General features: G+C 36.0%; 1 protein-coding gene across 5 annotated transcripts in view; it reads left to right on the top strand.

The window, feature by feature from the left end:
* smash (smallish) overlaps window positions 1-6,655 on the top strand; it is a 30,467-nt gene extending 23,812 nt beyond the window's left edge. For all 5 annotated transcript variants that reach the window (XM_065238067.1, XM_065238068.1, XM_065238071.1 and 2 more), the window contains 3 exons: window positions 229-899; window positions 6,159-6,307; window positions 6,365-6,655. In XM_065238067.1, the coding sequence (XP_065094139.1) occupies window positions 229-899; window positions 6,159-6,307; window positions 6,365-6,552 (1,008 nt within the window). In that variant the 3' untranslated portion in view covers window positions 6,553-6,655. The remainder of the gene's footprint in view (window positions 1-228; window positions 900-6,158; window positions 6,308-6,364) is intronic.
* The last annotated feature ends 10,606 nt before the right edge of the window (window positions 6,656-17,261 follow it).

Genomic DNA, 17,261 nt, shown 5'->3' on the forward strand with positions numbered 1-17,261 from the left:
TTTCCACATTCACCTCCGAATTTCTATGTATATACTATATTTAATTTTAACTGAAGAAGAAGTTTTTCATCTAACCAATGGTAAAGATTAGAAATCATTAGTTCATTAATGTAATTTTAGTACAAAATCTGACGTCTGAATGATTAAAAGTATCTACAACTTCCACCCGATTTATTATAGAACTAAGCATAATCTTATGTATAACATATACTTCACACTCTTCTACAGGATATGACAAACCCTATTCCTCCTCCAATTCCGCCAGCGAAGCCGTTGCGTTCTCCACAGTACATGCAAAATCAGTACAATTTTTACAAAGAGCACAGTAAATCTCTGTCAAACGTATCAAACTTAGACTATGGCGAACTGCAGAGCTCTACAGCATCACCAAGTGAAAACCATGTTGCTTACCACAACACATGCAATAACATTAGTACATTATCCAATGAAATTTTACCTTTGTGTGATCCAACCCGCCTTCTCAATAACCTACACGCGACTGAAAGTGGAATAGATTTAACGAGTTGCATATCGAAAATCAAACCTTCAAATGAATGGGCTCAGTATAGACTGTCGCACGACATTAAGGAATTAGCACAGGACGTGTATCCTTCCCATAACAGCATGCTTCAACAACGTAGTTTAACGGAATGCTCACCGCAGTGGAACGTAAAGGCAAGTAGACAGGCCAACCGAAACAGTGATTCGTATGCTCGGCACTGGTTTGTCCAGGAGGCTGAACAGCGCAGGATTGAGCAACAACAGCAGGCAGCAAGCAGCAATTATCTGTCGGGTTACTCTCAGAACAAAAGTGTCAACAGAAAATCTCTGCCGGAATCGGTCATACAAACAATTACGCAACGGGTACAGAACCTTGGAATAGGCTCAGATCGTCGGTGGTAAGAACAAACTTTTTTCATTTTATTTTTTAGGTAGCTATTTTTCTTTATGCCGATGCATATTTTATTTTCACTTCTTGTCATTGCATAAAAAAATTGAGGAGGAAAATATTCTAAAATTTTACCAGGTAAAATATTGCTGATTCAAATGTTGTTTTAACCGGAGGTCTACGACCTGAAAAAAAAACACTTATTTGTCTAAATTCTGCAGCATCTGAAATGATCTAGAATTTGGCAGGTAAGTGAGCTTTATTTTGAAAAACAAAAACGTACCCTCTAATGACATTCAAAATATGAGCCTGTACAAAAAAGTGGAAAAGCAGTTTTGTATGGCGTATTTTGAAATTTTGCTAATATCTTACCAAAAAATCAGCAACTTTAGTATAATTTTCGTCTATTTTAAAAATCTTGGTTTGAAATTTTATCAAAAGTCTTAATTTTAAATAAGCTCTTAAATGCAAAAATATTTAGTTTTGAAAAGTTTTTTTTATTTAAGAGTTTAGCGCTATTTAGTGTTTCTTTGATAATTAATTTTTCTATTGTGTGAATTGTTTATATACATTCTTCAGAAATAAATCATTAAAACATAGGATTTAAAAAAAACTCAATTCGTATGCACAATACGACTTAAATCAGAACGATAAACCTATCTGGTTTCACTAAAATGTTACCTGGTTTTCGAACAGCTAAACAAATCATTACAATTTCAATTGGGTACAGCGGACTCACTCAATGTTCTTGTCACTTGGGAGCTAGTGTGAACTGTCAAACGGGAGCCAAACATTAAGAAGCAACAAATAGAGCTAGTTTTTATGACTCAGCTGAGCTTTCAATTGTAGTAAAAGGGCACTTTGGCGAAACATGTATGTAGACATACTATACATAGAGTCAGGGGGCTCGAGCACTCCTGGCTCAGAGCATTTGGCGGGAATCAACTGAGAATGAGTAAAACAGGTTTAAACCTTTAAAAAATCAAGCAGTTTTCCAATGGCTTGCAAAATAAAATCGATCGACTCCGCAGTAGGGTGCCACCTTAACAATTGTACGTTCTATATGTATATGCCAAATAGTGGATATTCAAAGGAGTTTCTACACCGTATTGCAACTTCATATTATTGCCTTCATACATCAGCAATGTAATGCAAATTATATCTCGTCATAAGTTGTTTAAATTTTTTTCAAAATGACATTTCAAATCTTTTTTTGAAACTGCAATGGGAAAATAGTGCCAACCCCTATGGGGCAAAAGGGCCATGCGTCTTAAATTGAGTGAAATCGATTAATGCTTGTTTGATTAATAATCATGCTAGCAACAGCAGTTATTGTTGACTCAATTTAACTATTGAGTTTTACATAATTATTCAATATATAACAAATGAACTATGTTTACCAATGAAATCAAATGAAAACTATTGTTGTTGATATTTTATGTAACTGGTTTTGTCAAATTTGGTGAAAACAAGCTTACCAAAGACTTAAATGGGAAATGAAGCAATTTCTTTTACATTTTTGTATAATTTTATTCATAAATATAGGGGTGGCACTCTTGCCCCGTGTGAGGTTCATTTTTAAGAAAATTATTTTTGACCAATTAAAGGGAATATTTATCTATTCTTTGTTATTGATGTTTCAATTAATCATTATTAGTAATACCTCAATGTAGGATACAATATTTGGAAATTTCAAAATTTCTTATTTTATGATGTCCAATTATTATAAGTAATTTCGATTTTTAACACATCAGCACAAAATGATGTTTTGCCATTTTTGTAATACTTCATTTCGGAGAGAACTTTCTGTAATGCTGCATAGGAATACCATTCATAGTTTCATGGGTAAATTACCATTGAAAACATGTTTATTTTCAAAATTATAGGGGGTAGCACTCTTGCCCCACCCGACCCTGCTCAAATCAGCAGAAAAGGAACACCAGCGATATTCTTCCTCTATAGTTTATTAACTTTATTGTAGAAACTGGTAGAAACAAATCGCGAGTTTTAGACCGAGTAAGTTCTACCAGCTCAATATAACAACGAGGATTTCAAATTATACACAGTCCAGAGTTGCTTCCACTCACTTGCTATAATAAAATGATTTTCTGAATTTTGAAATCATTAGATGTTATAATGATTGTTCCGTCTCCGCCGAAAGTCAACTGTTATGAACACCACCAACAAGCAGTGAAGAAGGAGACCATCACTAGGTTACAACATCCACCAATCAGCGATGACCAAATCATCGTTCGCCGTTTTAAAAGAGGCATGCATCACCGTGCCAAACAGAGTTCTTTTCCGACCAAACAGCAGTGAACATCAGCAGCAGTAGAAGTAGAATTTGTAGAGAGAAAGAGGAGAGAATAAACAGTTATATAGCGTAAGTTTATTGCTGCACACATCCCTGATTTAGAGCAGCGTCGAACCCCCAGCTCTTTTCAGAGGCCTTACAAGCTGATTTCCGATCGACGCTTGCTGCCTCCACCACCCTGTCGATACAGTCCACTATCAAAAGAGAAAGTTCCCTCCCAGTCCAAACAATGATATTTTGTACTTGTTAGATACAAGAATAGGTTTAAAGGCAAGTGTTTGACACATAAACCTGTCAATTTCACTTCCAGAGTGTTACAATCAGCAATTTTATGATTCGTGAGCGTTAACTCACAGTGAGCGCTCGCGAGTCGTAAAATCACTGATTGTGGACACAGCCAATATCGTCTATTTGGGCATTGAGGATAGAAGAATGCAGGATCAGGAAGGTCATCACCATGATTACGAATCTCAGTAACAATACAAATATGTCACAACATAAAGTTAAGCACCCTTAAGGATCTGATTTAACGGGTGTTCAATAAAAAATGATGATTTCAGTGCCGTCCAGCGCTCTTGTGAGAGCATCGCGACTAAGTTGCGTCGTATGGCTGACCAGGGCCCCTTCTCCAATATTCATTGACGTTTTTTTTTAAAGAATAAACAATATATTTTTAATAAAAAAATACTGAATTCGTTTTTTTTACTAGCTATATGACTGAAAAAATTCTCATTTTTTATTGCACACCCGTTAATCCACCTATGGTGAAATCTGACATTTCTTACTAATAAAAATTCCACCAGAAATGCTCATATGATGTGATTAAATAAATGAATTCTGATGTGATTTAAGGTATCGACCCAAGTCAAAAACTGGTCAGTTTCCGGGGGTTCCTAAAGCATGGCCAGATGTGGTCAGTGTGGTCCTGGGCACTTAAAACGACTACCATTGAACTGGATTTGATTTTTCATCTCATTTGAGGTGTCACATGATGGGTTTTATTCGTTTTAGGACGTATTTAATGTAATGGCCCATACAAATCGGATCATGTTCCGGTCATATCTCCGGAATCAGTTGACCTGTTTTTCAAAAATATTCAAAGGCGTTTTATAGGATCTAAGTACCTTTCATTTGGTAATTGTTGTGTCCTATTCGGTTCAGTGGTTGTCGAGAAACACGACTTAGTTCTATAAATCCGTGTTTTTCGGACGTCGATGCGTGCATATCTCCAGAACCAGCTGACCGATTCCAAACATTTTCAAAAGCTTTCTATAGAACTATGAACCCTCTCAATTGGTGGTATTTGCCGAGAAACACCCCTTAATCCATGTTTTTCAGATGATGTTACGTCCATATCCCCGGAGCAGATGACGTATTCTATAAATTAAAAACTAAATGAGACCATCAAAACTTTCATTTGGCGGTTGTTTCTTCCAATGTGGCTAAGTGGTTTTTGAGAAACACGACTTAGTTCTCTTGTCCGTGTTTTTTTTCGGATCCTTTTCCGTCCATATCTCCGGAACCAGTACACCGATTTCAAAAATATTCAAAAGTGGTCTATAAGACCACGAAAAATTAGTGGTCGCGACGTCCAATTCCGTTCGGTGGTTGCCGAGAAACATGCCTTTTAAATACACTGAAGTCTTTTTTTACACGGTTTTTTACGCGGTTTTTTTACACGGTTTTTCGCGATTTAAACGGTACGTTTTTAACGATTTCATGACAACGATACAACCTATCGACTTGATTCCAATCACATTATCCGTTTCAAGCTATAGGTAATCGAATAACATAATTAAAAAAAATCACAATTTTTGGTGTAAATACAGAATTTTTTTAAATATGTCTATATGGACCATAGCATGCTATAATTACAAACGGCATTAAAATCCGATTTTTTTAAAACGTTTAAGCATGAGAAAAATCAAAATGTCGTATGTTTTAATTAACACGATTTTTTTTTACACGGTACATATCCCCCGTGTAAAAAAAGACCTGAGTGTAATGTCGATACATACCGAGCAGAGAATGAAAACAAAATGAAAACTAGATTTGATATTTCGATATAAGCGTTCGTGATAACATATTTTGCATATTTTGTTATCATAACAAAAATGTGATCTAAATGATGGTATATGAAGGATATTAAAAATATAACAAATCATGTTTGCTTGATAACAAGTCCATGTATGCGTTACTTATTATTTTGATATCATGATATCAAATTTAGTAATCTATTGGTTGATATCTATGCTATGTTATCAATAAAGTGCTAATGGTGCCATATTAAAGGACAGAACCGGAAATAATCATCAAATGGTACAAATTACATGAAAGTATATGAATTGTTTTTGTCATTATAGACAAATAGCAGATTCAACTCTAATCAAAAACTGGCATTCGCGACTTTGGTACACGAGGAAAACCCAAAAGTTAAAATATGACAAATGACAAATGACAAACGAAGTTAATTAGATTCAATAACAGAAAAAGTAGATTTCAGTGATAAATGTGGATATTTGTAGAATGTCAAACCTTGTTTTTAATTATATTTTTGAGAAATAGCAAAATATGGATTCAACCGAAATTAAAAAATAGCATATTAAACAAAGCATATCAACATGATGTCAAAAACATAATTTGATATCATTTTGATAGTATTTTGATACCCGACTTTACTTGGGTACACACACCCAGACATTTCCCGATCTCTTCGAGCTAAGTCGATTGGTATATGACACTCGACCCTCCGAGCGTCGGATCGATAGTCGGTTTTCCAAGCGATATGTATACCTTTCTAAAAAGGATTAAAACTAAAAGATTATCATCCAAGCTTCTAAACCTGTTCCCTGCCAAATTATGTCGTCAATAATAATTACGTAACACATTTATTAAACTCTAAATGCTAGATGCTAGATGCTGATTGATTTTTCATAAAAATTATGTTTTTTTCAGGCATCCTGAAGGACCCTACCAAGCTAACGAAAATGGACTAAAATCTGAACAATTCAACAAGCAAAACCATCAGCGGTCAGCTGAGCATGATGAAAAAATTCTTAGTGTTAGTGGGAAGAAGAAGTGCTCTCACTGCAATAATGAATTAGGTAAGGATAAAATAATGTATTCGTAGGACAATGTTAGTAACATTCTTCTATTTACAGGACGTGGAGCTGCTATGGTAATTGAGAGCCTAGGTTTACTATACCATATTGATTGTTTCAAGTGTTGTGTTTGTCACATTCGCCTCGGCGATGGCTTCACGGGCACAGATGTTCGTGTGCGAAAATTCAAGTTGCACTGTCAAAATTGCTTTTCGAGTGAGGATGGCGTAAAGTTTAGTTGTGTATAAAAACGAATAACACGCAATAATTAATAATTGTAAATATATATAACTAACTTTAAACACCCTTATTTTCGTTAAAAAATTGTTAATTTTATATGTTTATGATATTTTATTTATAAAATAAAAAGAAACCCAATAAAAAAATTTCCATAATTCTTCCACCGAAAAATCCATATCGTAAGTTGCGGCTTACCTTCCAGTTTATAGCTGGTCCAATTTACCCCGGGTGGCTACGAGCAGAGTACTTTCCCCAAAGTCGTTCGGATATGGGTGAAATGATAGCAAAAGAGAAAGAAAGATGAAATTTTAGACGTCTATTAACTAATATGACCTTCCCTTTCTCCTCGCTGATTCTCGCTGACGGTGGGTCTCTTCGACAATGGTGGCGGCGGTTGCTTTTCGTTCCGATTCACGTCGGCTCCAGACACGATCTGTGCTGTCTCCTCTCCTTTTCTATTGGCTGCCTAGCAGCGCTCCTTAACTTTTAGCGGGCGGAACCCCCCGGCGACGATGGTGACGAATCACCGAACCATCTGCTCGCCGTGGATGGTTAGCGGGCGTGTTGCCACTCTCTGATCGGTTTTCGGAATTATCCCTCAGGCTCCTCACCCGTTGTGAAATTATGAACCCACTGGTGATTGCAAACTTTGAGAAGCTTCTTGAGTTAACGGCGCCGGTAGTGTAGTGGTAAGCGTGATTACCTCTCACCCCAGCAGGCCTGGGTTCAATCCCAGTCGGCGCCGCCGGGATGTTCTGAGGCATAACATCTCTGATCACGCCTTCCTTCGGATGGGAAGTAAAGCCGTTGGTCCCCGGTTCATGAGTTGATGGGTCGATAGGTAGGGTTCAGGTGTGGGAGCTGCCTTCCTGGCACGTCGGTAGCATTGGTGCTCAGCACGGAAAACAAGTTCGACGGAAAAAAAAACCAAAGGAAAAAATAAAAAGCTTCTCGTTTTATGACATTGTACCAACAATCAATACGAAACTAACGATTTTAAATTGGCTCACTACTTGACTAGCCTAGCCAGGTTCCAAGCAAACGATTTACGTACCCCATTCTTGTCGAAATTCTACGACTACACAATTGATTCACTATGAAAGTTTGACAGATAAAATGAGTGGTTAGTGGATTTTCCTATGTTTCGAAGGGTGAATCGATTAGCTTGGGATCGAAGAGAGTACCAGAGCTGAGCCAAAAATTTGAGCACGTTCTTTCGGGAGCTTACCTCTATGATTGAACTACGTGTACATAACACAGGATGTCAGCCCTTCACAGCATAATCCTCATCATGTATGCTTCTCCGACTTCGGCAATTCAGTCAGTTTTGATTTATCTATGACGCAAGAGATTCGCGGAATCCCAGAACATCATCGTTCCATGATTGTTCCGTCATTATACACTGCAAAGTTTGGCCAAGTTGATTCCGCAAGATCGTTCTTCACAGATGAATCACTAATAGAGTCGTCCGCTGGTTTTGGTATTTTTAACGAATTTCATAGCGCCTCTCGAATGCTTCAAGCTCCTTGTTCCGTATATGTTGCTTAGCTGGCGGCAATACATTATACGCTAGAAACTATCACCTCGCTTGTACCAGATCATTATTTTATTTTTACGGATAGTCTCAGTTCTGTCGAGGCTATTCGCTCCATGAGGCCGGTAAAGCACTCTTCGTATTTTCTCATGAAAATACGAATGCTTTTAAGTGCTTTTTCTTAAGGAACTTTTGTCATCACCTTTGCATGGGTCCCATCTCATTGCTCGATTCCGGGCAATGAGATGGCGGACTCACTTGCTAAGGTGGGCGCTATAGAAGGCGATATTTACGATCGACTAATCGCCTACGATGAATTTTTCATCATTTACCGTTAACAGTCACTCGTCAGCTGGCAGGAAAAGGGGGGTGAAGGGAGTTTGGGATGATGGCTATATTCGATCATCCCTAAGGTGTCGAAGAGTCCTTGGTTCAAGGGGTTGGACGTGGGTCGAGACTTCATTCGTATGATGTCTCGCCTCATGTCCAATCACTATTCGTTAAACGCTCACTGGTTCCGTGTTGGGCTGGGGGACAGCAATCTCTGTGAATGTGGACAAGGTTACCAGGACGCTGATCATATTCCCCCCTATTCTGCGAGTCACGTGACTCTCTGTCACCGGTGAGGTGACAATTGTCACCTCGTGTGAGGTGACTCTCCATTTGATTTGCACGGAGAGTCACCTCACACGAGGTGACAATTGTCACCTCACCGGTGACAGAGAGTCACGTGACTCGCAGAATTAGGGGGATTATTTGGTCTTGTGCTGAGCATCGTGGAGTCAGATCTAAGCTTTATGTTTATGAAACTCATATATGTTTACTTTAAGAATATTAACCTTAGATTGTAAGTTTAATTAACCTTGTGTTTAGTTTGTATTTTATACGTGTGGGTTTTTATGTTTGTTTTCAAGATGAATAGAAATAAGTTCATGTTTTAGGATTAATTAAATATTTGTATCGTAAACCACATTTCAAACCTCCTTCTCCCTTTTCCCATCCAAAAAAATTGTAAACCTCCACCAACCTCGAGACAACCGCGAGTATCCGGTCCAGCTCCTTTAACTTTAAATATAAGACATCAATAATGTATAACGAAAATGATAACTCGGCTCTGTAAAGTTTATTCGATTGAGCCTGGATAAATAAATTAATTAATAAAAAAAATTGCCTCACCTTAGTGCGCTTCCAGATAAATATCCTGGAATTATAATTCCCTACATTTATATACCTAAACGGCCTGGATTTTTAAAATTCCATTAGGACTGTTATCGCATACAATTTCCTCAGGATATTCAAATCTTGAAACATGATTCTTAATTTGAATATTGTAGCTTTTGCTGTGATTGCAGTGATAATTTCGATCTCAAAGTATCTTGTAAAGTAGTCAATAACGACTAATAGATTGACTCCATTAGCTTCTTCAGTGAAATCCAACGTCAATTTACATTAAAGACCTTCTTGCAAACCTGTTCTTGTCATTGTTTTATTATTTGTGTCAGATAGCAGTAAATAACCTGTGCACATTGTAGTCGAAATACGTATGTGTCATGAATAAAAATTATTAAGCGGAGATAAATGGAAAATAATCACCTTTTGTTTTTTGCTCTCATAGAATTTTTTTTTCGAGATTTTAGGACATTAAGCACAATACTGCTAGAATCCAAAACACGTCAGCATACCAACAGTCGCTGTTATGGATGATATAGCACGATAAATTGGCCATGTGTGGAATCTATCAATCATGTTCTTGCAAATGTCATTCCGGATCTTTCGAGACCCTTCCCCGATCAAAACATTTAAAAATTCTGCCACTTAAAAAAATCATCAAGAGCTTTAACTATGAAAGCTATCTTAAATCTTAGACCTGAATATATTTTCAAATTGAATTAAGTCTAAAAATAGGTACAAAAAATATGTTAAGGATGCAATCAAATTCCCGGTTGCTCTCAATTCCGATTGATTACCCGTTCCCTCGGTTCAGTGGCCAACATTTTAAACAAAATGTTCAACAATTGAATTTGAATTGACGGTAGGATTGCAATTTTACGTTGAGATACACAGAAAAAAAAATAATTTTGATATCATAATGTTGTGGCCATCAAAATTACATGAGATTTTCGACATGACTGAAGTGCATCCTCTTGGATGTAATATTAAAATTTATTTGTTGCTATGTAGGAGATACTACAGACAGGCTCAGTATGTTGAGACTGTATAGAAGTTTTAAGACAGCATGTTCTTCTTACGACTATTACTTGAGATAGATTACATCACCTTCACCTATGTGTGTGTTAAGGACTATGGAAATTTCAAGAAATTTGGTATAATAGTTAAAAAGTTACAGCTTTTTATGTGTGTGCCATTTTTGATGAATATACCCTTTAAGATATTTCATCACTGAATATCCATTAGCACAAAAATATCAATATTTTCAATATTTTCACAACTTCCTGCATTTATCCATGTTGTCTCTTGCTAATTTCTACCTTTCTGCTTAATGTTTAGCTGATAACACGGAGCTCAGATCATGCTTGATCAAAACCTGACGAATTGATTAATATTAGCTGTCAGTTTTAATCCCACCTGATTTGTACATATTTAAAACAATCTTAAACTTGAAAGTCAACCAATGTATGACTGGATTAAAAACTGGATCCAAATCTATGCCCCAGTTGTCTCACCCTAATGTCATACTGTGTATGGACTCCACGATCCTATCCGCCGCCAGACTCGACGAAGTCTATTCCAAGCATGGGGTTTCAACGCTAATTTTCTACAGTATGATGGGGAGTAGCACTACTTCGGCACATGGAACCCAATTTACGCGTCAAAAACAATGAAGACAAACAGCTACATCCAACATTCATGCAACAAATTCTTTGCTCACGAGTTAAATTTGCGAATGCTGTAAGCTATGCCGAAATGGTGAAAAGAAGGCGTGATCAGAGATTTTATTCCTCAGAAAATCTCGGCAGCGTCGACTGGGATTGAACTCAGGCCTTTTGGGGTGAGGAACAATCACGCTTAGCACTATACCACCGGCGCCGCTTGCCATGGGCACTTGAAAACTGATAAAAATCGTAAAACAAGAATTTTGGTACAGTTTTGAAACTCTTTGTAGGTAGATTTGCGTGTGTATTTTTTCAAAATGTCTCAAGCATTATCATTACAGGAAAAAACGTTTTTACAAAAAGTTCAAAAATTTGAAAAGTTCTTGTTTGACGATTTTGGTCTCCATAATATTAAACATTCCAAAAGATTGCATTTTTCATGAGCTTTTATTTTTAATAAAAGATTGGACAAGGACATTTAGAGATATGTTGGATTTAAACATTTCTTTGTGACTTTTTACTTTTTTTTTTTACTTAAATCTAGTAAAAAAATCGTGTTTAGTAAATTTTGCCTAGAAAAAACATTAACTCACAGTCACAGTGACAGAAGTGCCATGCTATAATTTTTGAAAAATTTCAAATGCGCTATTTTGAAAATTTTACAAGATTCAAAATGACCGAATTATAGCAAAAAAAATCACCCAGTAGACCAGTCGGGAAATTTTCGGGTTGCGAAAAGTTCCACCGGCTGGAGCAAAAATCGAACCCTCAACTTGTGGCACTCACAATACGCAAGAAAGAACGGGTGACGCCGCTAACCGCACGACCATTTCTGATTCATAAAATCTCTGATCAAGCCTTCCTTCGGAACGGAAGTAAAGCCATTGGTCCCCGGTCCATGAGTTGATGGGTCGATAGCTCCAGGTGTGAGAGCTGCCTCCCTGGCGTCGGTAGCATTGGTACTCAGTACGGAAAACAAGATCGACGGAAAACAAATCAAGGATGAAAAATCGGAAGATCTACGAAAAACTTTCTCAGTTTAGTAAAACCTCTCTCATATTCGAATAGTTTTTTCTGGAAAATCAAGGATAATTTTACTCAGTTTATGAGTAACCTACGTTTTCGCCTGAACGAAACTCATATTTAGGTTGGTTGATTCGGCCGTGTTTGTATATGCAGAAGCTATTTCGTATGAAACGTTGCAGAAATTCAGACGCTATTCCGATAGACAGTAATCAAGAACCATCCCAAGTAACCAAAAGTTCTAATAAAAGGCTTTTTGTGGCTTAAGCAGCTTGGTTGAAGGTGGTCTATAGAATTATAAGCAGCCTCATTTTTAAGTCGTTATAAGAACTTGAAAGTTCCGGTACCATAATTGAAGAGCATTCTAAGCAGCTTCTGACGGAACTTGAACGGAACTTTTAGAAAATAAATTAAAAAAGGTTTTTGTCCTCTATTCCAATTCTATATTTAGTTCGAACTATTATGAAAGTTATTTCTAAAGGCAGGTATTAATGTGTATTGATTTATCACAGCATTAATAGCAGAATTGGAGCTTTTTGAAGAATTAAACCCAGTGAGAGAGCCCCAGCACGAACCGCTACGTCATCTGAGATATATTAAAGTGAGCGAAACACATCATCTTGATGAATTTTAAATTGGTGTTTCCTCGCATGGTATTCCAACACACTTGTGGTGTAGTGGTTAGCAATCGTAGATCGCATGCCGAATACACGGATTTGAATCCAGGAAATTACTCTTTAATTTTTTTTTTTTTGATGGAATGTTGATGCACTGCATGAATATATGAATTATGATTTATTCGAACCACTGATCATTTCATATTTACGTACATTAAATTTTGTTACTAATAAAGACTTGTGCGGATTGCATCATGTGGCTTGAAAGTTCTGTTGGAGCTTTATTTGAACTTTATGGAACTTGGAAGAGATTTTAATCGTTGGCCTTCGGGGACCATTGCCGGAACTCGTGCGGTTTTTTTCTACGGTCAAAACAGTGCAACGGAACGGAATGTGCGTGAAAGAGCTCGGTACGATCGGTGTTGATGTTGGTTCGGTTGCAACTATTTTTGCAAAAAAAAAGTGTTTTCGTACGAAATTGATATCGAAAGTGTACCAAAAGTGCGTCTGAACGTGTTTCGCAGTTGGGTGTGATGAAATTTGTAAATTCGCGTTTTTTTTTTCAGTGAAAATTCCGTATTACACAACTGCTCACCGAGTTCCCGTCGACGACGGCGGGTTTGTGAGAGGAAAATAAGCATCGGGAATGTGCTCACGGATATATTGATTTGGTGAGTACGTTCCAGTTGAAGATTGCTCTTAGGGGCTGTTCATTAACTACGTAGATAGGATTTTGGGATTCTTGACCCCCCCCCTGCGTAGACAATTGTCCATACATTTTTTTTTAATTTGTATGTGCCGTGCATAATTGCCAACGCGACGCGACCAATTCAAGAGAATCTTGTTATTTTTTTATTAACGTCGTATAAGAGTAGAATTTAATGAAGGCATAAGCGCTTTTTCGTAGCTTTTTTGTCTCCAGGTTTAAAAGATCATCAGTAGTAGAGGCTTATTCTTGTGTAAAGGGCACCACCGTGGTGTTTGAGTTTGAATAAAACCCAGGTCCTATTATATTATCATTATATATTCAATAATAAATATTTATAACAGGACCAAAACACAACTGGAAGAAGCAACGTAACATTATTTGATTTTCTCTAATGTATGTTTAACGTTTATATGACAGTGCAATTAACCATTTTATTTTTCCTTTCCAGGAGAGAAAAAATTACATTACTGTTGATATATTTAATTGTATACTTGTAAATACTTATTTAATCAAATTCGGAATATGATTGATGAGGGAGCTTATTGTGTTCGCGAGTCCTTCGTTTTGGCTGGATTTACTGATTTAAATCTTTAAATTTATTTTCAGTTCTTCGATTATGGAACATTTTTAGAATAATATTATAATCACAAACGAAGTGACAGACGGAGCGGCTCGAAAACTTTGGTGACTAACCTGCTATTGCAATTTTTCAGTGTACCGCATGGCAACACCACTACTACTGGATTGTACCACATGGCTACACTACTACTAGATTGAACTAGAATTTTCACCAAATGTATTAGAATGTTTTGGTTCTATCTCTTTCACTCTACTCAAAACTGAAATGCATAAAAAAAAATGACAAAAGGATACGCACTCTCTGCACACTGTCAAAGAATCATTGTACACAAAATCAACTTTGTTCAAATCAAAACAAAAAAACTAACCCATCTGGTGGATGATGGCACAAGCTACCAAGAAAATTCTATTACAGTGAACCACATTATTTAAATGGATTTCTTCGCCAGTTAGTCGTCTGTAACTTCGTTTGTGATTATAATGGTTCACTTTTTTCAGCCTTCGTTCAGGAAAATACAAAAACATTGTAACGCATGAAAACTGCTAACTGTCCAAATAACCTCGATTTTTCTGACTATTGATTCATTCTTAAAGTTTACCAATATTTAAAAAGCATTCCATATTACTTTACACAATTCCATGGTGCATAATAAAGTGTTTGTTTCAATTTAAATAAAATATCAAACGTTGAAATCAGTTAAATGTACTGAGGTTAAATAAAATCGAGCTTATTCGTATTTTGTAATGCTTGTTTATTTCTTATTCATCAAATTTTATATATTGCATGATAAGTAAATTATTTTTATTTCATATATTTAAAATCCCATTATATCATTATAACTATAATTTTTTTTACAGAAAATAGTTGTCCTGCAGATCCTGAAGGACCAGCAAATATCAAATCATTGTTATTAACATTTTATTTTATTATAATATAATATGATCTATTGCTTTCAGAATTTGGATTACCCAGAGAATAAATTGAATATCATCATACATTAGGCCAATGTTTTTAAATTGTTTTACCTTTGCAGAATTATTCATGGATACTTGTTTTTATAACTCTTGTATGCTCAAATAACCTCGATAGTTTAGCAAATTGATTCTTTACTTAAATTGTGAATTCATTAAATAGGCAAAGTTGAGTTCAATCATACTATGCAATTAAAATATTCATATATAGCTTGAGTTTAGAGAAATTGAGTGACTAAAATCGAGGTTGTTTGTATTTTGTTATATTTTATTAATTTTATATCGACGAGATTGATCCGGAATTTTGACGTCTGTGTTTTAAGGAGATACCTGCGATGGGTCGAACAAAGTCCATGAAGAGGCCAGTTGCTATTGATGCAGCTGCATTTGGTTATTGGAGTGAGATCATTCCTTTTTATTTATTTATACAGTAACCCCTCCCTATCGTTAGGACGTCAATTCAGCTTATCGTTTACCAAAACGAACCCGGCTGCAAACCCTACCCTCTTATCCAACATCCCAGTGATTCCTCGTGGAAGTGCAGAGGATTTCTCGGCTTCCATCAAAGCGAGTGTCACGTCAACACATTCCCACCCATTCCTTTCTTGACCTGCGTTCGGGCGCGGCCGGCACTGGTATTGTCTAGTTTGAGATCACCAGTTTTAACACATTGAGGATGATTGCTAGTCCCAAGCATCGTCTATTGGTTCTCTGTGTAAGTACAGCTGATCTGGCAATAGCAGAGTAGCAACCGTGGGCGGTCAATCATGCTCATGCTCATGCTCATTGAAGTGATTTTAATCGTTGAATGTGGAACTTTTGGTTATTTGGGATGAGTCCAAATTATACTCCTGCGCTTAAAATAAGTACACCGTAATATTTTCGCACTGTTCATAAAATTTAAATGATATTGGGCTACTTAAAGTTTTTGAGAGCTCATTGTAAATTGTTCATTGTTGAAGTGTTCAAAAGCTGCAACTGCTTTCAAATGAGTTGATTTTTCAATTTTTTTTGGCTTGTGCGAAAATATTACTGTGCCATGTATTTTTGCACAGGAGTGGTGCAAAATATGCAATATTGTAATAGATCGTTTGATACAACAATAACCATCATTTTCCTATAACGAATGCCAAACATATTTAAAACATGCATGAAGACAATATTGCTAATACTAAATACCAAATGCTCATTCTTTAGCAATCGACAATTGATCAATGATTAACATATCACCATGATTGGTAAAAGTAATGGCCGTGGATAAGTAAACAAAGTGAAGTGTGCAATAATTGGGTGGTGTTCAACAATTAACAAATTACTCTATGTAGTGTTTTGTTTCTATTAGTATGTAATCCTGACTTATTGTTACAAATTGAAATTAATTTACAGTTAATAATAAGAAATTATCTATTATAGTATATATTTAGCACGGTGAAAATATACGAAACACAGGAGCGTCAATCGAAGAACATTCATCCAAAGTTTAATATAAATTGTACAACCCATTTTAAGTTGCTTTTGTAACATATAACCTGTCGGAAAAGCCAATTCATAAATGTATCTATATTAGTATAATGCGAAAACGAATACATTACAGGAAATTATATTTATGTAGTTCAAAATAATTAATTAATTGTTTAAATATTTACAAACAGGAAACAGGTTTGGACAGAATCAGCATAACATCATTGGAGATATTTTCAATTTATATTAATATAACCTTACATTACAGGGTAATAACCAAATAATTTTATCCTTACAGGAGTCCAATATATGCAATCATTGTTGATTTATTAATTAGTATACTTATATATATATAAATATATTGTTTAATGTACAAACAACCTAGATGTTTCGGTTTATTGATTCATTGCTAAAAATATTATCGATATTTTCAAAATATTCCATGATGCGTTATGTAATTCTACGGCACATAAAAGGTTAATGTATAAAGCCTAGTATATTATAAAGTGATAATAAATAATTTAAAAAAGTGCAATTGTAATCATGTAAAATCTAGGTTATTTGAACATTGTCATGCTTATTTACTTTCTTATTTTGTATTTCACTATATATTTTATAAACATTAAATAATGCATGTTATATATGTAAAATTATATTGTATACTCATAAAATGCGGGGACGGGAGGGAGCATCAAAGTATTATTGAAGTTGTAACTGGACAATGGAGTGGAGTGCCAACCGGAGTCTAGGAGGGAATGTGTACTGTCATTTTAGATAGTTACAGTTTATTCCAACAGTTGCAATGAATTTGACGCGCTCTTCTCAAACAAACCATCCCGTGGAAAGCTTAACATGTATTGCGAATTTCGTTAATCGTTTTGTTGGATCATATTGTTGGAAGGAGATTCTCTTACTCCCGCGGGTTTCGCGTAAGTGTCTCTGCTTACGGGCCCGCCCAATCCTTTTTGGCCCTTCATACAGCAATATG

This window comes from Ochlerotatus camptorhynchus, unplaced genomic scaffold (genome assembly GCF_037179485.1).
Source record: "Ochlerotatus camptorhynchus isolate MF236.1 unplaced genomic scaffold, CSIRO-AGI_Acam_v1.1 ptg000696l, whole genome shotgun sequence".
Classification (NCBI taxonomy): Eukaryota; Metazoa; Arthropoda; class Insecta; order Diptera; family Culicidae; genus Ochlerotatus; species Ochlerotatus camptorhynchus.